The sequence below is a fragment of the Equus asinus genome, chromosome 4 (genome assembly GCF_041296235.1).
Source record: "Equus asinus isolate D_3611 breed Donkey chromosome 4, EquAss-T2T_v2, whole genome shotgun sequence".
Lineage (NCBI taxonomy): Eukaryota > Metazoa > Chordata > Mammalia > Perissodactyla > Equidae > Equus > Equus asinus.
Genome location: NC_091793.1, coordinates 111939408 through 111966220, shown reverse-complemented (window position 1 = coordinate 111966220; position 26813 = coordinate 111939408). Strand labels below are relative to the sequence as shown.

General features: G+C 42.6%; 1 protein-coding gene across 16 annotated transcripts in view; it reads right to left on the bottom strand.

Moving 5' to 3' along the window:
- The window catches only part of RAPGEF4 (Rap guanine nucleotide exchange factor 4), a 299972-nt gene that overhangs the window by 56853 nt on the left and 216306 nt on the right, over positions 1-26813 (bottom strand). For all 16 annotated transcript variants that reach the window (XM_070508109.1, XM_070508118.1, XM_070508117.1 and 13 more), the window contains 5 exons: positions 10979-11063; positions 8420-8480; positions 6606-6682; positions 6043-6189; positions 3962-4077 (listed from right to left, as the gene is read on the bottom strand). In XM_070508109.1, the coding sequence (XP_070364210.1) occupies positions 3962-4077; positions 6043-6189; positions 6606-6682; positions 8420-8480; positions 10979-11063 (486 nt within the window). The remainder of the gene's footprint in view (positions 1-3961; positions 4078-6042; positions 6190-6605; positions 6683-8419; positions 8481-10978; positions 11064-26813) is intronic.

The following is a 26813-nucleotide window of genomic DNA, read 5'->3' as shown; positions in this document are numbered from 1 at the left end:
CTTTGAGGAAACCTGTCTTTGGAGCCTAGAGGAGGAGCAGGGGAATTAGAAAAAAATTATCTACTTTAATCTCAAAAGTATGACCTCTTTCTCAAAGTAAATAAGGTAGAAAACAAGGGTTTTTCCTCTAATAGGCAATGACTATTTGAGGAAAGGAGAGGGCATATCTATAAATGACATTCAACACTAAAATGGAGAAAATTGCTGAGTTCATTCAATAATTCCTGAAATACAGGATTTTTGGACAGCGTTCACCAGATGAGCTGGAAAAGGAGCAGCATCTGGCCACACTAACTAACAAGGAACTGCAGTTGGAGGGGGCATTCAACATCTGTCAAATGCTTACGAGGCCCCAGACAACCAGGTGGGCATTGAATGACATCGTCATCTTTACTCCTGCTAGTCAAATATTATCTTCATTCTGCAGATGGAGAAACCGGGCAGCGAGGGGAGGCGTTAGGCCTGTGGTCCCAGAGTTAGTAAATGTGAGATCTCTGCTGTGAGCCAGGTCTGGCTTCAGAGCACAAGTGTGTGTCTCATAGGGCTGCTCTGCCTGTGCAGCAAGATGCTCGGGGCAGAGGCTCCGTCCAGGTCCCTGGACCTCCTTACAAACAGGAAGTCAGCTGTGCAATTTAATATCCCCTCTGAAAAGGGCTTGCTTGTTTCTGAAAACAAGTTTTATTTAAATAAGAGTGTAAATACGTAACATAGAAAACCAGTTACTCGTTATTTCTCATGGCATTGGACATGTTGCTAATAAGGGGCAAGCTCCACAGCTGGGTATGTGACTGGTACATCAGTTTGAAATTTGTTACTTTGTCAAAAGCTTAACTCTGATAAAAGATTGCCTTCACATTCCGGTGTTCTTTGTTTGGATATCTCTTAGCTAGGGTATTACGTCTGGTCAAAAAGAATAAAGACCTGAGTGGCAAGCCAGATATCCTATCATGTCACTAGAGAAAAGTGGCCTCTCTAAGCTCTGCCCACCTGGTCAGTCTCGGACGCCAGGGCATCTTTCTTTTGCTGTCAAAGGCTCCCTCTAGTGGTACAGCTGCCATGGCAGCCTCACCTCATCCTCTCCCTCTTCTCAGCTCCACAGATGGCTGTTCAGGTGGTGACATTCTCTTAGGGCAGGGATCTCTGGAGAGGGAGGGCCAGGGAGCCTCTGGCCAGACATAGCCGGCTGGGATCTGGCAGCTATGGGTTTGGCGGAAACATCACTTCATTGCTTTGTTTCAGGCTGCCCAGTGCTGGGAGCCTACTTCTTGACCCCTGTTTAACTGAGGGACTTGAAGACCAGACAGGGTGGCTCTTTTCAGTTTACTGCACCAAGGAGCTACTCTAGTTGAAGTTCAAGAGAGCCCCAATTGGTTACACTATCCAAGCTGTGAAGTTTTAAGACTGTGCCAGAAGATCTTTTCCTCCCCCCAAGTGTGGCAATGAGGACACTTCTATCTGCGCCTAGAACCAAAAGAGAGGTGGGGGAGGGGGACCTGAAAGAGACCTTTTCTGCAAACAAGATGGAGCTCAGCAACTGGGTGGTTGTTAGTCTAAGGAAAAAGCAACTCAGTAACTAAAATAGGGAGAGCTTTCAAATTCTCTCTTAAGAAAACCACCTAAGCACAGAGCAGAAGATATCCACAATGGTAAATGTATGAGGGCTCCATCTAGTGTATCCATCATGAGAAATACTGTCTTGTTATTGACATTTTACTATCACATTCAGAGTTGAGTGGCTTGGGGAGAGTCAGGCAGTTTCGAAAGTTTAAAATGTATACATAAACTATTCTGGATTTCTCAGGAGAAAAATGAATCCAAACAATAATATTATTAGCACCAACATGGTGACCCTCTTTGAAAAGCTCAAAAAGCACAATTTCTGAGGAGACAGAGGCCATAATGGTTCCTAAATTTTAAGTCCGTCCATAGACATGGTTGTTGTCATGTTATTGAAGTTTTCCAGAAGATCAGGCCTAAATTCACTTACCCAGCCCCCCTTTCCAACTCTGGTCTGGTATGGAAAAGCTCAACGTGGACAATGACCCCTTGAGAGAGTGGCTTTTTACTCTTCAAGGAACTGATTTTGTGGGTGCATTATTTTGTACTCATTGATATGTCTTAAATGGTGTGGTGTGAACACACACAAGGTTTTGAATTATAGATGAAATTTGGATCGGTGTACAGGACACGAATAAGGAAATACAAGGGAAATCAGATCCAAGTCTAAAACAAATTTAATGCACATGGCCTCCCCTTTCCTGTTCCCTTTAGTTTGATTTCATTAAAACAATCAATATTTGGAGGGCACTCTGAATGCAAGATGTTGTAACAAGCAAACACTTTTGATCACTTCCCCACGATATAAAGATGCGAAGGAAAGGGACCTCCAGCGACCTTTTGGTGAAATGTTTCAAGGTTAAGGAGAGTTTTCAAGGCTTACTTTTCCAGGTAGCAAAATTGTCCTGAGCCATCTGAGGCATTTTTAAAGAATGCAGATTACCCCTGTAAAATGGTCTAGTTATATTTAAGAGCACTAAAGAAAATCTTTGGGGGTAGTCCCAACATTCCATAAAAAATGTTTTCATTCTCATCTTCCTCTGTGGGCTGAAGGGACAACTGTTGAAAACACTTGAGCAAGAACATTTTCAAGAATGAATGGTAGTGAAAAATAAATAATAAAGGATTCTGGATGGTAATTTTATACATTTGTAAGTCAAAGGATAGTTTTTTACATAGTCTATTTTATTTCAGCCCTTTTGAAATATACTTGTTTACAATGTTGACGAGATAGTGTTGAGGATATCGTATTTTGCTATAATAACTTGCAAGGCTGAAGGAGCAAAAGCACTGAAGTTGGTCAAGCCAGACCTGAGTCCCAGCTCTACCATTATAAGCTTTATCATCTTGGACAAGCAACTTGCTTCTCTGAGCCTGTATTTCTCCATCTGTTAAAAGGGGTTGTGATAAAGATTAGATAAAATATCCTATGACTATTCAACAATATTATATTTCTTCCTGCCTTCTTTGAAAATATGTTGATTTATCCAGATGAAAACGTCTGAGGCTTTTAGTCTAAACAATAAAAATGCATCCATTATGGTGAGTGTCCTGATTAAAGGAAACACCCCATTTATGTGTCAAACAAAGGAAAATTACTCGGGGTGTATTCTTTTTCAACATATTATTCAGTAACGTGTCTTTAGCTACAGAATTGCTGTTTTTATTATTCCAAGATTGTAAATTAATCTTTATTTTAAAAACTAGATTCTGTAATTTTCTACAATTTCTTAGAGCTACGTTTCCTAATTCTCCTATCATTCAAATCTTGGTATATTTGATGAAAAATTCTCATGCAGAAAGTTGCAGCAAAAGATGGAACTGAACACAGAAATACTGAAAAAGACTCAAGTTAAACAGGGGACCTGAGAAACGTGAACCAAATGCCCTTTTGCATTAGCAGGAATAAGTATGGATGAGGCCAAGTGGATGCTTCTGGCCTGCAATCAACAGACTCTCTTATATTGGAAGTCTGGGTCTCCCTTAAAGATGCTCACTCTGATAACAAGATGAAAACACTTCTTGAGAAATCCTCCATATGAAATTCAAATACCAAAGGTTCTCATCACCTAGGGGCCTAAGTATCCTGTGAGCTGCCCAGCATTCCCATTTCCATTGTTCTTTCTCTTCCAAAGCTATTACAGTTGGACACTGTATACCAAGAGCGTTTTTAGAGTAGAGGAATATTCTCCCTTGAATTACTCTAGGCAGCACCAAGCTCAATGCAGTGCCAGAAATGGATACATTATACTCCACAAGATGTGTGATTAGTCAATAGAGAGAAAAAAAGCTACACGCATTGCCATCTTCCGCAAAAAATGAGACCATGCTATTGTAGAAATGATGATACCATGTGAAAAGGTTAATCATAGTCTGGCAATCGCAGTGTTGGACGCAAACCTACTTTTGCTGAGGCTGTGAGTTTCCTTGATTAGAAGCCCTGTTCCCTGCTGGGACCTTCTCCAGCACCAAGACATCTTGGTCATGTTCTTTAAGTCTGACTGTATTCGCCTCAACGTCCTGCAAATACAAATTACACCACATACAGATGCTGCTGTTTGCTCAGACAATGAAAAAAATTTCAAATGCTTCAGAAACTCATTTGGTGCTTGTGATGCTAATTGTTGCGTCTACAAATTAAGTCATTTTCAAAGTCAAGGGCTCCAATGGTCACAGAGAGGACCAGATGAGGTTTGAGGCATGTGATTTTAAAACTTTGCTTCCCCCACCCCCACCCCGCCTGGATTCAGGAAAACAGCAAAGTAGAGAGGATGTGGCTGTGCTCTGAGAAACCTTTCAGAGAGGGTGGTAGAGCAGGAAGATGGGAGAGCAAATGCACCGATTCTTATCAAAAGATGTGGCAAACAGCACTCAGCTGTGGCAAAGTTCTTTCATTCTGATTTTCTTCTGAGGGTATTTAGTTTTCACAGGAGTAGCACCTTTTCTCTCTAATCAAAAGACACTGTTATTTTTTAAAAAATCAGTTTGAAATGTGTTAAAAACATTATTTGGTGATTTTGAATAATTTTATAAGTTACATCAGTGATAGTGGTCTTACTTAATCTATTCTTTCAAAGAATCTTTTGGCTGAGTGTAAACTCCATGTGCGTAAACTTCAAAGAGTTAGTAGTTTACCTCTAAATTTCAATGTCATTTTAACAATTAATTTAAAAAATTTAATGTGCTTTTTCTCATCATTTGGTTCTCATTTTAAGAGAGATTAGATAAGAATCAAGTCAAATTCCACGTGGTATTTTTTCTGTTTTAGTCAGTGGTATAATTTTTAATTTAACTTTCTCTGCAGTAAGAGAATACATTCCTAAGGGAAATTTTGCTGTCAGAAATTTTGCCACCAAAAGCAAATGTGGCTGTGTAGGGATAGGTGTCCACGCATAAGGAATGGAGAATGACACTGTAAATCATCGTTGAATAATGTCAAACGTAGCAGAAAGCACAGAAGCTGCATTTAGGACTCTAGGGTAGGACAGAGAAAGATGCTAAGGCTGGGAGAGGCCGAGAAGGGAGTCTGCTCTGTGAGCCAGGAGGCAAGGGAAAGGAACAAAGTGATCCTAGAGGGAACAGTCTCAATGAGTGATCTCAAGCTGGGGTGAGATGGACTGCAGGCCACCTGAGAGGACTGGGGCGATGGGACACTGTCATTATCCCCAGCAGTCCACAATTAGGCTTCTACCAGCCAGAGCTGGGTTGTTGCTCCCAAAGAACCAGGACCTGCTTGGTGGCAAAAGACCAGGGACCATCTCTTCTAAACATCATCCACTCTCACAAACCTTAACAAGTTTACCTTAGGCCCATCTGCAGAGCCAACTTTAAGTGCAATTTCATGGCTCCTTCTACCACCTCCATTATTCTTCACCTACTTGCCGATATCTGAAATTCTTTTAGCGTGAATCGACTTGACATTAAGCGCTTGCAATGAAAATGTTTGGTTGGAGTAACCCATGATTGATGTTATTTCGCACTAAAACATAATTACTCAATAAATCAAGAGAGTGTGTGGTGATATGAGAAAGGCTCAGATTTGAGATTCGGATCTTTGAGAAAGGTCCAGAAGAGACAGGAGGTAGAGGCTAGGAAAGGAGGTCTAGGATGGAGAAAGACATGGAGGGTGAGCGGAGGAAGGACACAAAAAGGGAAGACAGGATTGCCAAAGAGAAACGTCTCAGACTTTGACACTTTGCCAAGGCAATCCCTATTTTTCTTCAGTTCTCATGGACTGGTTCAGATGTGTGTAGAGTTATCTGGTCCAGCACAGCGTGCCACCTGTGCAGCTTTACTGAACTGTCACCTTTGGACCCCAGAACGCACACCAGCACATTGAATGTCCCAGGTTTGTAACCCAGGCTTTTTGTTCCTTGAGCATTCATTAATCACAGTATTGCTCAATTAACACTACGATCAAGTCTTCACTTATCTGACAAAAGGATAAACGGGATGTCCCTCAGCCACACTTTGCCTTAGACTCACCCTCAGGATTCGGTTGAAATCCTCCTTGTCCACTCTTAAGAAATGGCAATTATCTTCTCGCAAGACGATGGAAGCAGCTCTCGGGGCGTCGTTCACTAGTGCTAGCTTGCCAAAGTCATCTCCCTCATGCAGGGTGCAGACCACACCCTGGAGAGAGCAGAACATTCAGAAGATGATCCCTGAAACGGGGCAAACACCCCTCCGCCTCACACCACAGACCCTTTCCCCTAAAACACTGCATATATAAATGAGCTGTACGCAGGGGTACCAAAGGAGGGTCACATAATTCAATTATAATGTTTCATTTTTCTTTCATTGAGCAATATGGGCTAGGGCCTAACTTAAATGTATACATTATATCTATAAGGGGATGAGCCCCAGAAAGTTCAATACAACTCTGAGTAGGATGGCTTATGATTAGAGATGCTATAATGTCTTTCCTACATCGAGTAACAACGTTGTTGCAGTTTAATCGTAGCACTACATTGTTAATACTTAAAGTGATGCTAGTAAATGGAGCACAATAAAGCTTCAAAAAGAAAAAGATATATACATATATATACCTTGCCATAAATGACTACATTCACCGATCCTTTTAGAATAATGTACCAGGAGGTACCTTCTTCCCCCTGGTTGAACACTAGATACAAAAAGATGAAAAGCCTTATGACAAGAATGGAAGCACATCAATATAAATTACAGCTCATCAAACCATCATTTGTAAGTCCCCAGAATTACACATTTATTCCAGAAGGGAAAAAACATTACTGGCAAATACTAACTTATTCAGATGGAATATGATTTCCTTTTCTATAGAACATGAAAGGAACAGAAATACTGCACTACTTGCTATGCCCTAAGATAGGTATTTACTAGAGATCAATTCACCAGCAATCCATTTCTTAAAGCAATAAATACACTTTCCCTCACAATTCATCAAAGCTTATTATGCTACAGAAAATAGTTTTTAAAAGTAATCTGACCAGTAATGTGAAGTTTGAAAACATGCAAATCAGCCCTACATATTGTTTATGAATACATATCCACATATGTTTTAAAAAATGGGTTGGAATGATAACTATGTCCTGTAGGGTAGGAGTTACCTTGGGGAGGGAGGGAGAAGAATGAGATAAAGGAGGAAATAAGGGGCCTTCAACTGTATGTGTATAATTTCATTCTTTAGAAAATATGAAAAAAATCTGGCATAATGTCAGGGTTTGATAAAGATTAAAAAGCTGTTAGTAATAATCTCTATTTTTTTGTTTGAAATATTTAAATATTTCATAATAAAATAAAAACAATCAGTAAGTTTGAGTGAAAAGAATGAAAGAGAAGTTGTAAGTCATCAGTGATTGTAAAAATAAAAGAATTAAAGTAAACCTTTAAAATTTAAAGAAAGGACATTCTTACTAAGACACGTCAGTGTTGGAAACACTCGAGGACTGAAAGTAAAACATTTTGAAATATAATTTTTAATTCTTTTTGCTTTTACAATTCATGTTCTCTGCTTATTTGACTAACACAAAGAGTGAGATTTTCCAGAGATTGTTTCTGGAAAACTTAACAGGTGTCCATTAAAAAAGCGTTCCATGTCTCCCTAGGTCTAGGCAGCGTCAGTTTAAATGACATGAACATTTTTCTTTCTTGCAGAACTTCTGAGGACCTTAGCGTGCTGATGCATCTTATGATTCTTCAAGAGAGATTAGGGAAGGTGGCATTTCCTAACCGGAGTAGACCACTAACAATGTTTTTCAAAAAAAATTTTGTAGGACATGTGGGAAATGCCAGCCTAAATAATTTTGTTCATGCTTATTAATATCAAATTTTAATTTCTCGCTTCCAAATATGATCACAGAATTAAACTACAACCTGGATTCTGGAGAGATACTATATATTAACACTGCATAAGTATTTGGGGCAAAGAAATTCTCTCAGGCTTGGAGCTGATAGCGGATAGACAGAAGGAAAAGAAAGCAGGAGAGTTTAACATTTTAACTAGCAAGCTCGAGATAGATTAGTTCCTCTAAAGCCACAAATGGAAGTGAGGTCACCGTGAAAGGTCTTGCCTAGGGTCCTGCCTGAAGAGCAGAGACTTCATCCCACCCTCTTTACAGACTGCCTGGAGCCAGTAGGGTCGGGGGCAAGTGGCAACTCGGGCTGGCAACCGCTCCCAGGCTGGGACCAGAAAACCACCGTGCTGCGCAATAGCAGACACGCGCAGGGAATAATCACAGCCGAGAACCACAAAAGTGCCAGAGGACAGCCTGCCCGGTCAGACCCAGGCCCAAGAAAGGGGAGCGTTTGCAGTCAGGTTCCCACGGCACATGCTCGCGAGGGGGCTGGCCAGGTGCCGTGTTCCACGACAGCTGTCACTTACACACGGTTCCTCCTTTGGCGTGCGACTCAAAAATGAGAACACCTGCCAACTCCCGTTTCACCTAGAAGAAAAAGAGAAAGAACATGAAAGGCCGGACTTGACGGGGGAAGGGGCTCGTTCCCTTTCCAGACAGTGCGAACTGCACCCTCTTCCCACACAGCCATCTCCCACCTCGCTCGCTGCTACTCTCATCCAGAACCACTTTCCAGAAATCTGCCCCTAGATTCTTAAAGCTCTTACAAAATCTATTTCATAAGCTAACTCATACAAGACAATCTCCCTACATACCGTCTAAAACATGGCTTCACACGTATGATCTAGCAATTTCTCTGCCTTTTATCTTGGGCGAGAAGGTGAGAGCATCTATAACATCATATGATGCTGTTACTATTAGAGGCTCTTCCTTGCATCACACATAATGCATCATTGCAGATGTTGGAAAATCCAATGTCTTGAAGCTAAATAATTAAGCTTAAACATGTGAGCAGATTTATATTCCTAGATAGCTAATTTGTTTTTAAATTCCAAATTATGGTTCCAAATTATGGCTCCACGTCCCTAAGAATCAAGTAACCTGAGAATTTCCTCAGTGCCTGGGTCCCTGGGGTTGGAGGTAGAAGTGGAGACTGCCCACCATCCTCCCAATCCCACCAAGATTGGGAAAATCAGAACACGTGCATGCCGAGGACCAGGAGCATGGGTGGGAAAAGGGGTCCTCCTTCACTTCCCTCTACAGCATCAGCTCATGGAGCCTCAGCTGCTTGCCCCTACATATGCAGGAGCTCCCCTGGTGAGGGTCCAAGGCACTAGAGCTGTCTCACCACGGAGAGAGTGAGGATGACACGGGCAGTAGTAGGCAGGAGGGGAGGCTGGGCTGGACCAGACTCCTGCATACTCCATGTAGGTGAGGCAGCTTCCAGACCCCAAGTAGTACGGGGGGAGGAATGTGAAGACAACTCTGTCTGGGTCGAAGGGCAAAAGGTTTGGGGATCTTCTGCTCAGGGTTGTGGCGAATGCCTCACTGCTCTCGGCAGAGACCTGAATCCCCAGGGCAGGGACCATCGGCACTGCCACTACATGACAGCATAACATCACCAAGTGAGCTGGGAATGAAAGACAAATTAGGCATGTAGATAATGCTGAGGGAATTCAGTACAGTAGTCCCCCCTTATCTGTGGTTTTAGTTATCTGCAGTCAACCATGGTTGACTATTAAAAATATCAAATGGAAAATTCCAGAAATAAACAATTCAAACATTTTAAATTGCATGCCATTCTGAGTGGCATAATGAAATCTCGTGCTGTCCCGCTCTGTCTGGTCTGGGATGTGAATCATCCCTTTGTCCAGTGTATCCTCACTGTATACGCTACCCGCCCATTACGGACTTAGCGGCCATCTCGGTTATCAGATCCACTGTCAGGGTATTGCAGTGCTTGTGTTCAAGTAACCCTTATTTGACTTAACAATGGCCCCAAAGTGCAAGAGTAGTGATGCTGGCAATTCAGATATGGCCAAGAGGAGCTGTAAAGTGCTTCCTTTAAGTGAAAAGCTGAAAGCTCTTGACTTAATAATGAAAAAAAAAAAAATCAAATGCTGAGGTTGCTAAGATCTACGGTAACTTTTATTACAGTATATTGTTATAATTGTCCTATTTTATTATTAGGAGCTATGGTTGTTAATCTCTTACTGTGCCTAATTCATAAATTAAGCTTTATCATAGGTATGTCTGTGTAGGAAAAACATAGCATATATAGGGTTCAGTACTATCTGTGGTTTCAGGCCTCCACTGGGCTCTTGGAACGTACCCCCTGCAGATAAGGGGGGGCTACTGGATATAATCCATGAATGTTAAAACTTCTTCTTTTTCTTCTTATTTTCCTTATTGAATTGTTAGCATCCAGGAGACTCGTGTTGCCTAGAAATCATGTTCTCCATAGAGAACCTCCTACGTTAGGAGGCGTATCTGCCCCTATTCAGAGGCCAAATCTCCGTCCACTGCTTCCCTAAACACCCTCATCAGGTATAAGTTCAGAGTCAGATGGAGCCATTGGGCTATTTTGCACTGGCAGGTACTGCTTTTCTGCCCTAACATATCTGAACTAACGCTCTCTTGAACCTCCTGCTTCCTTTCTGAAGAGGGCAGCAAACCTGGGCAGAGCCAGCCCCTCGGGCCAGGATAGGTCATCTTGATTTCTCTCCTTCCTCCCTCCGGCTCTATATTTCACGGAACGGTCTCAAGTCCCTCTTAAAGGCCTGACTCTCCTGTCTCTGTGTGCAGGTTCCAAGGCTCGGATTTGGAAGGATGAAGCCCATGTTCCAATCCTACTCACATCACACTGCTTTGGAGTTTAGGGCACATGGGCAGCTACTAATAATCAGCTCTCGGTGATTGTTCTTGGGTGTAACTTCCTTAGCATCTCATGAGAAAGAGTGGGGAGACTTAAGAGGTAGAATTCAGGAGTTCCTGCTCCACGCAACATACCATAATACTCTCTTCCAGTCCCACCAGTGCATTTAACTCACAGTCCCCCTGAGCATGCTCAGTCAGAGACAACTTACAGTGGTGGAAAGGTGGGATAAGGCTTTAATGTGAAGGAGCTCTTCGTAGATAATTTCTAGGTCATCCACAGTCCTCTGGCCAGGTCTATAAAGAGAAAAGTAACAAGGAAATAATGAGAAAAACGTCATCACTACAGCTTGAAAATAGAAATGGGTTCAGGGGTAAGTTAGTTCAGGGATTTCTTAGGAGAAATCTTTATAAAAAGATACTGGCAGAGGGAAAGATTACGCCATTATAATCGCTAAAGGGGTTTTTGACATAAATGTACTCCTTGATAGAAGGACATGGAAGAAATCAGATGTGCATACAGCCCCACTCCGTTCCAATCTGAGGGAAGAACTCTCTGCTTACACTGTAGCTGCCTAACTTATCCCTCACTCTGTGGATGGTTACTCTAAAAAAATTGCTTTTCATTACCACCTTAATCAATAATGACAAAACTTGTCTTCTAACACCACTCGGAACAATTGGTTTCATCAATTGCTTGATTGATCCAAATTCCTTGCGATCCTGTGTGATATCTTAGCTTAACAGAACAATAGTGCTGCTCTCACTAGTGTTTCAGGTTATGTAATATCCTTCTACCAGAGAATTCAAATAATGGATGTAGACAGACTCAACATTTCCTACCCACCCAAGAGGAGGTGAGGGCATGAGATGAGCCAAAGGCAAGTAAGTGCCTGGGATTAGTAAGAGAGAGAAAGTAGGGAGGTATACATTCACATTTCCCAAATTTTGTTCCATGAACGACCCTGTTCCATGCAATGTTAATCAGTGTAAAGTTTTTTCCTATAATTTATCATAAAACTAGGATCCAGTAATCTGCCTTTCAGGATGGAGTATGGGGGTGTTATGGGCATTTTGGCATGGGAAGACTGGATGGATTCCTCATCACCTTTCATGTCGATAATTTTTCTGGAATCACTAACAGTGTGTACCCATATGTCAATGATAATAGATATGACTGGTCAGGAATTTGGACTTCCTATTGCTCTCTGCAATATAAAGATCCCGACTATGTTTTTGAAACTTAAAAACAAACAAATGGGTCATTAATTCTAAGAGCACTAGGAAGTCAATCTCCTCACTGACAAATAGGAAGCATACACCCCCAGCCAATGGCTGCAGTCATGATCATTACCTTAAATAACCCGTCAGTCTATTTTATGCATTTTATCCTAAAATTTCAACAATTTACAGTATTATTCAATGTTACCGTATATTAAACATTTAAACCTTAATGAGCTCTGATGGTATTTCATTCTGAATTACATTCCATTCTAAAAAGTGTGTCTTGGTCAAATAATTCGAGGAGTGGTGGTGTACTAAAGAGAGTTTAGAGTCTGAAAATTAAGTTTAACTTCAGCGTAAGCATTCACTAGCTATGTGACATCAGAGCCCCAGTCTCATCTGTAAACTGGGTACGATACCTTCCTGAAAGAGATGTGAGAGCTAAAGGAAGCAGCGAACGTGAAGATATTTGCATATTTATTTAAGTGAAAAAAAAAATCCAGTAAAGTGATATTCAGAACTCAAACTCTTGCATAAGAAATGCAAACTTAGGGCCTGGCCCAGTGGTGCAGGGGTTAAGTTCACATGTTCTGCTTTGGCAGCCAGGGGTTCGCCAGTTCGGATCCCGGGTGTGGACCTATGCACTGCTTGTCAAGTCATGCTGTGGCAGGCGTCCCACATATAAAGTAGAGGAAGATGGGCATGGATGTTAGCTCAGGGCCAGTCGTCTTCAGAAAAAAAGAGGAGGACTGGCGGCAGATGTTAGCTTAGGGCTAATATTCCTCAAAAAAAAAAAAAAAGAAAGAAACGCAAACTTACAAATAAAGTATGACATTTGATCCAGCAAATTACCTCTGAAACTTAGTCAATTATTAGATAAGTACTTTTAGCCATCAAACTGAATTGTAAATATTGTAAATAGTTAATTGGATTAAACAATTTTTGTATCCATATTACAATACGAGGAAGATGACAGATCAACTGGGGGCTAATGAGAGGAAGAAAACTCTTTGCATACCTTGCACATTACCTTCTCAAGGACAGCTTTAACACGAACAAAAGAATATGACATCCTTCTCTTACAGGATCAACGGAGGATGTATTTCCTAATCCTGACTGTGCAAAGACAGGTACTAAATCCATGACCCAGGGCGATGCCAGCCAGGTTCACCTTCCGCCAAGGATCATCACTGAAGGACACAACTGTGCTCCAATCTAGTGCTTACTGGTGGAACTTAGAAAGTATGGGACTCATAAAGACAGCAAAGAAAGAGATATGGCCACAGGGACTCTGAAGGAGACAGGCCCTCTTAGCAAGGGGCCTAATCTACTACTTGACTTAGACATGGGAAATTTGAAACTAGGACCCTTCCGGATTTAAAAGTCAATTGAGTCACCTCAGTCCATCTACAACCATAGAGGCAGCTAATGTGAAAGTCTCAAGGTAGGCGTAATAGGATTACGGCTCTCCAGCACGAGGAGCAGCCCTGCTGTTCTGGCTACTTGACATCAGCTGCAAATCGCATGGCCCCTCCTAGAAGCTTGGCTAAAAGAGAAAACAGTTTCCAAGTCTCATGCTCACCTTTGTGGGGTAGGCTGTTATGGAGGGAGGAGAAAAACTCAGTTGGGAAAAGAAATGGTTAGAATTTAGCTCTAAAATCTTGACAGATTCAAAGTTGGAATTTTGGGAGCAGATCTCCATGAGTTTAGGAGGAGCGTTTACATAACATCAACGTGAAATCCATACTGATCAATTCTTACAGATTAAAAAAAAGCATTGAGTTTAGAATCTGCAAATCCTATTATACTAAAAACGATTATAGAGGCCAGCCCCATGGCCCAGTGGTTAAGTTTGGAGTACTGCACTTCGGTAGCCTGGGTTTGGTTCCCAGGTGTGGACCTACACCACTCGTCAGCGACCATGCTGTGGTGGTGACCCACATACAAAATAGAGGAAGACTGGCACATATGCTAACTCAGGGCAAATGTTCCTCAAGCCAAAAAAGGGAGGAAGATTGGCAACAGATGTTAACTCAGGGCAAATCTTCCTCAGCAAAATAAATAAATAAATAAATATATTTCGTCCAAGAGTTAAAACGTACAATGAAGAACTCTGTCAGATCCTCAATGCAGCATATTAAAAATTTGACCTAGTGGTTCAAGGCTTCCCTTTGCGCCATGACAGTTCGTCTTAGGACCTGCACCACAGTGTGGGAGAAGACAGGTAAAGATGGCAGCATTCAAGCTATTCTTGAAACCTAATCAACTTCCCGCTGCCCCACACCATTGAGCACTGCCTGAAGATCCCTTCTCCCATGCTGCCCACTCCAGGCTCTCCTCCTGCTCTCCTAAACATCTCTTCTCAGTGTCTTTTCTGGTCAGTTGTTCTTTTGTTCATCTCTTGAATTGTGCTGTACCCCAAGGCTCTGCCCTCACCTCTGTTCTCATTTTGTTCCACCTTCTCTCCCTGGAGAAATCCTCAACTTTCATCTACAGAAGGCTGAGCCCTAAATCCTTATCTCCAAACAGACCTCTTTCCAGAGCATTAAGAGCTTCCTGGCCATCTCTTGCCGGACAACCCACAAGCACCACAAGCTCACTCTGTCCAGAAGTGCTCCCTCAAAATCACACAAGGCTCTTTTGAAGCAGATCTCCATTTGACTTTCCAGACTCGTCTATCTCCCTTTTCTTCACATCTTTGCTCATGGCTCTGTTCCCTCCACCAGCCCCACCAGACATCTCTCCACCCCTCAGACACGTTATGCTTTGTTATGCCTCCAAGACTTTTCACACGCTCCTCTCTTTGCCTGGGATTTTTTCCCCTGCCCCAAGCCCAGCTCAGCTGTCTTCTCTCCTAGGTAAAATCGGTTCCCCAACCTTTATTCCATGGCATGTGGTCCTACTGCTGCGGTGATGACAACCTACTGTCAAGAATGTTACTTGCTTAAATATCCATAACTCTAGAGTGCTCTTCTCAAGAGAAGCAGCATCTGGTAGTGCAAAGGGCACTGGATCGGAAGCAGAAACTGGATTTAAGATCTAAATCAGGAACGTCCTAGGTGCTCAGTTGGCCTAATGCCTTGTTTCTACATCTGTAAAAATGGGAGTAATAAATAGGATTTTTATAATGATCAAACAAGTTAATACACATGAAGCACTGATACATTAGAAATATGGCAAAATACAGGACAGCATTATTACCAGGACGGCTCATCGGATGAACGAATGCACGAGTTCTCACAGTTCACGCTGAATTCAGGGTCTGCCCAAAGGAGATGGCAGCAGTCTCATGGATCAGTTTTCGTTTTGTGGCTTGAGGGAAACAGCGCTTATGCCCTGTCATCCTTCCCACTGAAGATCAAGTAAGACAAGGTGCCCCTGACACAACTCACTTCAGATACAGCACACATTCGTGTTATGGCACATTACTAATGGAGGGAGGAGATGGGATGAAAATGTGGGACCTCACCTCTTACTCTAAATCCCATGAAATGAGAGAAAAGATATACTTCCTGTAGGGTTGTAGACTTATTCATCCATTTTAAGAAATTACCATCTTAGACTCACTCAAGTTACCCATTCTAAGTAAGTCAAGATCAATGGGGGGCCTGGACAGAGGTGACCATCAAACACCAAGCCAAACCTATTGGGCTGGGTCCTTTTTGGGCCAGATTTTTGTCTATCATGCTAAAGGTCTGATAGGAAAGATACTTTAAAGTCCAAAACAGCACTGAAAACAAGCAGCACCACCATGACAAACCATCAAATAGTACTCTCAGCAGACCAGAGAGTTTTAGGAATTCTTGGATGATAGGGAGCAGATAGGAAGAGAATGTTTGAGAAACGACTAGAAGCAGCCACAGCTTCACACTCACCGAAGAAAACCACCACAGGAGGAAGATAGCATTGTTGATAAGACAAGGGCAGGAGAGGGTCAGAGGGGTTCATCAAAAGACTGTTCCACTCAGGTAGCGGGCCCCTCTCCCATGACCCACGCTGAGCAGTCGGCAGTGGCAGGGTTTACGGCCAGGAAAACTTGAGATCTGCTCTTTAAGACAAATGCCCAGGGAAAGGCTGGGAAGGAAGCAGAACCAAGTGTGTGAAGGTCCTGGGCCCTCCTGGCAGACACGGAGGAGGAAAGGGAGTGGCAGCAATCCCAGGAGGGAACTACTCGGGAGGGCTGCATTCCTGGGAAATCCTCCTTAGTCGGACGACTAGCAGGTGGAAGTGGGGTACCTTTCATAAAGCAAAGCCTCCCAGGAAACACGGCCCCCCTGCCTTCAAGGGCAGCTCTGTCTGGGGTGTGGACCACCACACCTGCACAAAGACCCACACAGAGGCTTACTATACCCCTTGGTCCTCCATTCATCAATAACCAATATGGAGAAATAAAGACTTCCACCGGGGCTCGCTGGATGCCGTGGAGAAACCCACGGCAGCCATTTGAAACAGAATGGAACAAAGCCGAGAAACAGTGCAGCCTCTGAGTCCTAAATAACGCTCAAAATGAAAGGAAAAAAAGAAAAAAAACCCAACCCCGTGGTTTACAGTGGTCAGTGTAATCACAGGGCAGGCCACCGTCATTTGGCAACCCACCCAGGCAGCAAGGAACTTTTGGGTCCTGTTTACAGCAAATGTTTTAACGAGGTGAGAGAAGTCAGGACTGCAAAGAGTGAAGAGACTTACTTTAAAAAATGAGTAGATTCGCAGTTAGCAGGGCAACAAAAGCATTCATGAGAGGTTCACAGAGAGCAAACTCACTGTCCCCTGGGGCCTCGACATGTCATTAGGATTGAAAGTTGAGAGAGGTGCCAGGGAGGAGGCCAGAGGGAGCAAAAGGCAGTGAGGCCAACCCGTGCCCACTGAAGTGAATCAAAATGTGAGCCCCTCTCCCACCCCAGGTGCATCTTCGCGCCGGTGGCAGCAATGACAGAACCAGCCCAGCCTCTCCCGAGGCCGCCAGCTCAGAGCTGCTGTGCCATCTAGTGTCTCCGAAGAGACTCACATCTCTCCTCTCGCATCAGACAAAGGTTCTCCTCTGGATCCACCCCACCTCCTCAAAGACTACCTGACCGTATCTGAAACTGAGCCTTCCCCACCACAATCACTGAACAAAGTCGCATTTTAAAAGTGGGTTTCTCACGGCAAACAGTGGCATTAAGCATCTTTCATGCTTTGGTCTTTACGGGGGTGACAAGGTAAAAATGGAGACGAGATCCTGCAATCAGTCCCCAGCCTGTTCAAACAGTAATGAAAGGGTCCCAAGAACTGAAGGCAATTTGGCTTTCAAGAGTCGAGGGAACAAACACAGGCCCGAGCAGGAGGAGGGAACTCCCATGCATCTTCACAGAGGAACCCACGAGGCTGGGGAAGTGAATTGACTCTCTGGCTGCTCTGAGTGGCAGCTGGTGAATGTACCTGGTCTTTACTTGTCCTTCTCCAGATGTCACAGGGAGAGATATTAGGCGTCCCTGCTTCTTTACAAATCTGCGTGGTGCCACATTGATGCGGATTTGTCGGATCCTGCTGTGGAAAGGCCTAGTTTCTGCAGGGGATGCATTCTGGAAGCAATGTCTAGTTACAGACAAGATAATAAACGGGGATGGATGGAGAAGCAGTTTATACATTAAAGGATGGGAGGGCTCAGGTGATATTGGAAGCTGCTGGTAAATACAGTTTTATCAAGGAATTTATCAAGGTCAGAGACGGAGCTCCTCAGTTATTGGAACGTGGATAAAATGAGGGATTCATCTAGGTACCAAGTGGCACATTGGCATGGCCAGTGGTAAAATACTCAGGTGACAAAGCAAATAACCCAATTCTTCTAGACCTGTTGCCTAATGGACCTATTCCCTGGCGTGTGGGGAAAATACTCAGAGAAGTCAACACTATAAATATCTATGTGAGCCATGGTCGAGCTTCACAATAAAGGAAATGCTTTGTTATTTTTTTCTGGGGGGTGGGAATGCTTTAGTCTTGTGGCAGCACTCCATCACAGTCCACCTGGCTCTCCTGCTTGCAAGTCACTTCTCAAACTGGGACCATTTGCCAACACGCTGAAGACCTTCTTGAGTCTCACTTCTTCCACTTCCCTGAAAGGAAAGTTTGGGGTGGTTTCCCATCTGCTTGTCTAACAAACCAGCAAAACGTGCTTCTTTCTTTTCTTCAACTCCCAGGACCCTTGCTTCTTAAGAGTTAGATCTTAAGTGTTAGAGGCATTCCAGGAGCCTGGTGACTGGACATTTAAAGTGTCCTGCCCAGCTCTGGCTGCTCACCTCCCTGCCACACCACCACCCCTTCACCTTCTCTTTAACCCAGAAAAGGACATTTTAAGTTGACAGATGCAATTAGGCATTTTTCTGGTTGTGATAGCAAAGCCTGTGTACATGGGGATTCTAACCTTCTTTGTGACGTTAGAAGAGAACACAGTCTACAACAGCAGTACAGGGCAAAGCTTTATGAATATACGTGAGAAATGAAGTCATCCCCCTTAGGACATGGGGTAAGGATTCCATAATACAGGATCTCTGAGAGCTTAGTGTTTTTCGGACAATGTGATTTGAGGTTTTTCATATTTAGAAACTGAATATGCCTGATATTCTTCTAGCAAAAGTGTTGACTACAAGGACACTCGAGAAATTTAACATCAAACTTTTTAAAAGGTATGACTATGAATATTTTCCTTTAAAACACCTAAGCAGCAAGTTGAGAAAAACAAATTTGGATGGAATCAGACAGTATATGAGGCATAGATGTCCGATAGAAAATGCAAACATTTTTTGAAAAGGTGCTACGTGGATGCATCATTACTTTTTCCCGGCAAAAATTAATTCTAAATTAATCAGGGACTGATGGCTTATCCGTATTTCTTTGGATTTCACTGCTCATTCAGTAAATCCACTGGAGAGGATGAAGTTGAGGCAGCCTAGTAGAGAGGAAAGAATGTTATCCACAAAAAAAAAAATAAATGAAACTGGATTTAGAGTGAGCAGACTTGGGCTCAGTTCCTAGTTCAGCCACATAAACTTCTGCGATGTTAAGGAAGGCATTCGACATCTCCACAGCTCAATTTCTTCATCTGTATATTGTGGATGATAACATAAGTCCTACTCTGTTCACAGAGTTATTCTGAGGTTCAAATCGGTGAGGTATATGAGGTCACTATACAAACTATATAGCGTGAGTCATATATTATATAATTACTAAGTTTTGTTTGTAATTCCGGCTAACGAGTTGACGAGAATTTTTGTTTACAGTAGATAGTATGTACACTTGTACTCCTTTCAGGTCTATATGGTAATAATTGAATGAGACGAAGTTAGTCTGTAATAAGTACTTTAAAATCAGATTTCCATGATATCTTTCCTCAAGAATGCTCAAAGAATAAGCTGAGGGTTGGATCCAAGATGGCGGCGTGAGTAGTCTTCTTTGTCTCTCCCCCTTCGAATCTACAACTAATTGGACATTCATCACTTAACAAAGGATATCCATATAGCATCTCAGGACGCCTGAGAGACCCACGCTGCTATACATCAGAAGGCAGACGGACTTCCCTCTGGGAGGAGGTGGAGATAGGTGAAAACTCTCCAACCCCAACCCGCGAACAGCCTAGTACCTGCAAGCGGCTTTCTTCCAGCGGATGCCCCCAGAACATCGCCACACACCAAGGGCAGGAGGGATCGCACACCAGAGGAGCGACGGTGGAAACAGGTGACCAGAGCCCTACCTAAGCCCCCTGCAATTACACCTAAACCCAGAGAGAAGCTCCAGAGTTACACACCGGAGGCGGCGGGGAAAACCTCTACCCACCATTAGCAGAGAGGCCCCGCCTAGCATCCATAACTCTGGGAGGCTCCCAGAGAGAATCCCCAACAGGGCAGCAGCCCGCCAGCTGCTGCCACCGGTCTCACGGACTGTGGCTGTCGCCTGGGGGGCTCGGGACTGCCAGAGATCTCCTGGGAGAGGACTGGGGCTGGGTGGAGCTCCAGCGGCTGGCTCCACGGCCCGGGGGGGAAACTCCAGAGTTCCGTCCGGGCAGCAGGCAAAGTCTCTACCTGCCATTAGCAGAGAGGCGCCACCCAGCATCCACAACACTGGGAGGGTCCCAAAGAGGAGAATCCCAGGCAGGGCAGCAGCCGGCCAACTGCCACTGAACTCAAGGTCTCTGGCTATCCCCTAGACAGGGCAAGGGGCTCCCTGAGATCCTGGGGGAGAGGACTGGGGCTGGGTGGAGTTCCAGCAACCTGGCTCCATGGCCCAGGGGGAAACTCTACAGTCTCACAGCAGCCTCAGTGAAAGCCTCTGCACAGCACTAGTAGAGAGCACCCGCCCGGCAACCACAAGGCTGGAAGACCCTGGGACAAAAGTAGCATAGCTACTAGGTGAGCTAACCACAGACTGCAGAAGATGCCCATAGCTCTGCTGTGACCCATAGTGGACAAGTGGGATTTTGTGGGTGCCGACAGTGACAGAGCTGCAAATATAAGTGATCCTGCCCCTGGCCGCTGGGAAAGCCCATAACACAGCTGCAGACCCTAAGGAGGGAGCATGTCTAGGTGATCTGCAACAGTAGGCACCAGCAGCCTGAAGCCCCCTTGTGACGGCCCCCACAGCTGAAGAGGGAACCCAGAGGACCACTGTGACTACGAGGGGGGGCCCAGGCCCAGTTAGTAACAGGTGATAGGGTTCCTGGTTGGTGCAGTATAAACGGCTGTTCCCCCACCACACCAGTAGAAACAAGTGGAAGCAGTAACTAAACTCTATCTCTACACAGAGGCACAAATCTACACCATCAAGCAATATGAAAAAATATTTGAAATCTCCAGAACAGAAGGAAAATGACAAATACACAGAAAACAATCCCAAAGACAATGAAATATATAACCTGAATGACGATGACTTCAAAACAGCCATCATTAAAAAACTCAATGAGTTAAAAGAGAATTCAGATAGACAACTCAACGAGTTCAGGAGCTATGTCACAAAAGAGTTTGATACTATAAAGAAGAACCAAACAGAAATACTGGAAACGAAGAACACAATAGAGGAGATTAAGAAAAATCTAGACGCACTGAACAGTAGGGCCGATAATATGGAGGAAAGAATTAGCAATTTGGAAGATAGGAATATAGAAATGCTGCAGGCAGAGGAGGAGAGAGAACTAAGACTAAAAAGAAATGAAGAAACTCTCCGAGAATTATCTGATGCAATTAGGAGATGTAACATAAGGATGATAGGTATACCAGAGGGAGAAGAGAGGGAGAAGGGGGCAGAAAGCCTATTCAAAGAAATAATGGCTGAGAACTTCCCAAACCTGGGGAGAGAGATGGAACTTCATGTGACAGAAGCCAATAGATCTCTAAACTTTATCAATGCAAGAAGACCAACCCCACGGCATATAGTAGTGAAGCTAGCAAAAGTCAACGACACGGAGAAAATACTAAGGGCAGCCAGGCAGAAGAAATTAACCTACAAAGGAACCCCTATTAGGCTATCAGCAGATTTCTCAGCAGAAACTTTACAGGCTAGAAGAGAGTGGAATGATATATTCAAAAATCTGAAGGACAAAAACCTGCAGCCGAGAATTCTCTACCCAGTGAAAATATCCTTCAAATACGATGGAGAAATAAAAACTTTCCCAGATAAACAAAAATTAAGGGAGTTCCTTGCCAAAAACCCTCCTCTTCAAGAAATGCTCAGGAAAACCCTCATTCCTGAAAAATCAAAAAAAGGAAAGGGGCTACAAAACCAAGAGCAAAGGAGATAAGTAGAAAGACAACAACAGAGAGTAGCAGCTTTCCATCAGAACAGATTAAACCATGGGACGAGAAACAAAGGATATTGAAGAGAACTGGAAAACAAGACATAAAATGGCAGCGGTAGGCCCCCACATTTCAATAATCACTCTAAATGTAAACGGATTGAACTCTCCAATCAAAAGATACAAAGTGGCAGGATGGATAAAAGAACAAGACCCAACAATATGCTGCCTCCAGGAAACACACCTCAGCCCCAAAGACAAACACAGACTCAGAGTGAAGGGATGGAAGACAATACTCCAAGCTAATAATGAACAAAAGAAAGCAGGTGTCACTATACTAATATCAGACAAAGCAGACTTCAAAGCAAAACAGATAAAGAAGACAAAGAGGGACAGTATATAATGATAAAAGGGACTCTCTGCCAAGAAGACATAACACTTGTAAATATATACACACCCAACACAGGAGCACCAAAATTTGTAAAGCAACTCTTAACAGAACTAAAAGAAGGCATCAACAACAATACAATAATAGTAGGGGACCTCAACACACCATTAACACCAATGGATAGAACATCCAGACAGAAAATCAACAAGGAAATTATAGAATTAAGTGAAAAATTAGAACAGATGGACTTAATAGATATATATAGAACACTTCATCCAAAAACAGCAGGTTACACATTCTTCTCAAGTGTGCATGGAACATTCTCAAGGATAGACCGTATTTTGGGAAACAAAGCAAGCCTCAATAAATACAAGAGAGTTGAAATAATATCAAGCATCTTTTCTGATCATAATGCCATGAAACTAGAAATCAACTACAAGAATAAAGCAGAGAAAGGTGAAAAAATGTGGAGACTAAACAACATGCTACTGAACAAACAATGGATTATTGAAGAAATTAAAGAAGAAATCAAATATTATCTGGAGACAAATGAAAATGAGAACACGACATACCAAATCATTTGGGATGCAGCAAATGCAGTCCTAAGAGGGAAATTCATTGCAATACAGGCTCACCTCACTAAACAAGAAAAAGCTCACATAAGCAACCTCAAATGACCCCTAACAGAATTAGAAAAAGAAGAACAAACAAAGCCCAGAGTCAGTAGAAGGAGGGAAATAATAAAAATCAGAGCAGAAATAAACGATATTGAAACAAAAAAGACAGTAGAAAGGACCAATGAAACAAAGAGTTGGTTCTTCGAAAAAATTAACAAAATCGACAAACCCTTAGCCAGACTCACCAAGAAAAGAAGAGAGAAATCACAAATAAACAAAATTAGGAATGAGAGAGGAGAAATCACAACAGATACCAAAGAAATACAAAAGATCATAAGAGAATACTATGAAAAACTATATGCCAACAAACTGAACAACCTAGAAGAAATGGACAAATTCCTAGACTCTTACAACCTCCCCAAACTGAATCAGGAAGAAATGGAGAATCTGAATAGGCCAATCACAGGTAAGGAAATAGAAACGGTAATCAAAAAACCTCCCCAAAAATAAGAGTCCAGGACCAGACGGCTTCTCTGGAGAATTCCACCAAACATTCAAAGAAGACTTAATACCTATTCTTCTCAAACTATTCCAGAAAATTGAGGAAGATGGAGTACTCCCTACCACATTCTATGAAGCCAACATCACTCTGATCCCCACACCTGACAAGGACAACACAAAGAAGGAGAACTACAGGCCAATATCACTGATGAACATAGATGCAAAAATCCTCAACAAAATTCTGGCAAACCGAATACAGCAATACATCAAAAAGATTATACACCACGATCAAGTGGGATTTATACCAGGGACACAAGGATGGTTCAGCATCCGCAAGTCAATCAACGTGATACACTACATTAACAAAATGAGAAACAAAAACCACGTGATCATCCCAATAGATGCAGAGAAAGCATTCGACAAGATCCAACATCCATTTATGATAAAAACCCTCAATAAAATGGGTATAGAAGGAAAGTACCTCAACATAATAAAGGCCATATATGACAAACCCACAGCCAACATCATACTCAATGGACAAAAACTGAAAGCCATCGCTCTGAGGACAGGAACAAGACAAGGGTGCCCACTTTCACCACTCCTATTCAACATAGTACTGGAGGTGCGGGCCAGAGCAATTCGGCAGGAAAAAGAAATAAAAGGAATCCAAATAGGCAATGAAGAAGTAAAACTCTCACTGTTTGCAGACGACATGATCTTATACAGAGAAAACCCCAAAGAATCCCTAGGAAAACTATTAGAAACAATCAACAACTACAGCAAAGTTGCAGGGTATAAAATCAACATACATAAATCAGTAGCATTTCTATATGCTAACAATAAACTAACAGAAAAAGAACTCAAGAAATCAATCCCATTCACAATTGCAACAAAAAGAATAAAATACCTTGGGATAAATTTAACCAAGGAAGTGAAAGATTTATACAATGAAAACTACAAGACTTTCTTGAAAGAAACTGACGACGACATAAAGAGATGGAAAGACATTCCATGCACATGGATTGGAAGAATAAACATAGTTAAAATGTCCATACTACCTAAAGCAATCTACAGATTCAATGCTATCCCAATCAGAATCCCAAGGACATTCTTTACAGAAATTGAACAAAGAATCCTAAAATTCATATGGGGCAAGAAAAGACCCAGAATTGCTAAAGCAATCCTGAGTAAGAAAAACAAAGCCAGAGGCATCACAATCTCCAATTTCAAAACATACTACAAAGCTACAGTGATCAAAACAGCATGGTACTGGTACAAAAACAGGTCCACAGATCAATGGAACAGAATTGAAAGCCCAGAGATAAAACCACACATCTATGGACAGCTAATCTTCGACAAAGGAGCGGAGGGCCTACCTTGAGAAAAGAAAGTCTCTTTAACAAATGGTGCTGGGAAAACTGGACAGCCACATGCAAAAGATTGAAAATTGACCATTCTTTTTCACCACTCACCAAAATAAATTCAAAATGGATCAAAGACCTAAAGATTAGGCCTGAAACAATAAGTATTCTAGAAGAGAATATAGGCAGTACACTCTTTGACATCGGTTTCAAAAGAATCTTTTCGGATATGTAACTCCTCAGCTGAGGGAAACAATAGAAAGAATAAACAAATGGGACTTCATCAGACTAAAGAGTTTCTTCAAGGCAAGGGAAAACAGGATTGAAACAAAAAACAGCCCACTAATTGGGAAAAAATATTTACAAGCTACTTATCCGACAAAGGATTAATCTCCATAATATACAAAGAACTCACACTGCTTAACAACAAAAAAAACAAACAACCTGATCAAAAAATGGGCAGAGGACATGAACAGACATTTCTCCAAAGAAGATGTAAGTACGGCCAATAGATACATGAAAAGATGTTCATCATCGCTAATCATCAGGGAAATGCAAATCAAAACTACACTAAGATATCACCTTACACCCGTTAGATTGGCAAAAATATCCAAAACCAAGAGTGACAAATGTTGGAGAGGTTGTGGAGAAAAAGGAACCCTCATACACTGCTGGTGGGAATGCAAGCTAGTGCAGCCACTATGGAAAACAGTATGGAGATTTCTCAAAAAGTTAAAAATAGAAATACCTTATGACCCAGCCATCCCACTACTGGGTATCTACCCTAAGAACCTGAAATCAGCAATCCCAAGAGTCCCATGCACCCCTATGTTCATCGCAGCATTATTTACAATAGCCAAGACGTGGAACCAACCTAAATGCCCAGAAACTAATGATTGGATAAAGAAGATATGGTATATATACACAATGGAATACTATTAAGCCATAAAAAAGGACAAAATTGTTCCATTCGCATCAACATGGATGGACCTTGAGGGTATTATGTTAAACGAAATAAGCCAGACAGAGAAAGATGAACTCTATATGACTCCACTCATAGGTGGAAGTTAACATATAGACAAGGAGAACTGATGGGTGGTTACCAGGGAAAAGGGGGGGTGGGGGGAGGGCACAAAGGGTGAAGTGGTATACCCACAACATGACTAACAATAATGTACAACTGAAATCTCACAAGATTGTAATCTATCATAATCTTAATTAAAAAAAAAAAAAAAAGAATAAGCCGAGGAGGCCACGTTGAGTCCCCTTGAGTCCGGGACAGGTGGTAGACCACAGTAGAGAATGGAGGCTCCAGAGTCACACAGACCTGGACCAAATCCTGGGTCCCTCACTTTCAGGATAAACACAAGCAAGTGACTTAACCTAAGGCTGTTTCCTAATCCATAAAGTGGGGATAATATTAATAACTACCTCATAGTTCTGCCGAAAGAATTGAATTAGGTAACTGTTGAGCATAGCACCTGGCACACGTGTGCTCAATAAATGTTGGTTGTGAGTAAACACAATTGCACTTGTTTTTCCATTTACAATCCCTCGTGAAGTCGGGGGAGGGTAAGCAGGTACTATTAAACTCATAGCGTAAGGAATCTGTAATCTGGAGATGTTGGGTGACTTATGGGTAATCTGGTAAGACTAGAATCCAGGGCTCCCATGCTCAGTATTACTTTCACTTTATTTAGCAGACTCTTGGGTCAAATGCATATAATCTGAAATGCTGTCATTAAATTCTCAAGATATAATTAATCTCATAAAACTCAATATCTGGTGTTCTGTCTTTAGTCTCGGCCCTTCCAACCCATTCTCCACAGATAGCAGAGAAACCTACCCACTGCAAAGCTGATCATACCACGCCTCCCTTTAAAACTCTTCAGTGGTGCCCCAAATGGCTATAACATAACATTCAAGGTACCTAGAGGGCAGAGCAGAGCCCCTTCAGCCTGACTTCGGCCCAACTCTCCATCCACATTTACTAGCACTCCTGCCCTGGGCATGCCTTCAGTGTCAAACAGCTTACAGTTCCCTGCTGGAACTTTCCTGACATCTCTCTGGCCCCACCTCCACCCCTGCACCCCTGGCAGGCTAGGAGATCTTCAATTTGGGAAAAAGAGCACTCAATATTATTTTTAGCTGCTGTTAAGAAGAAAGGGCTTGAGAATCAACCTAAACATCCATCAA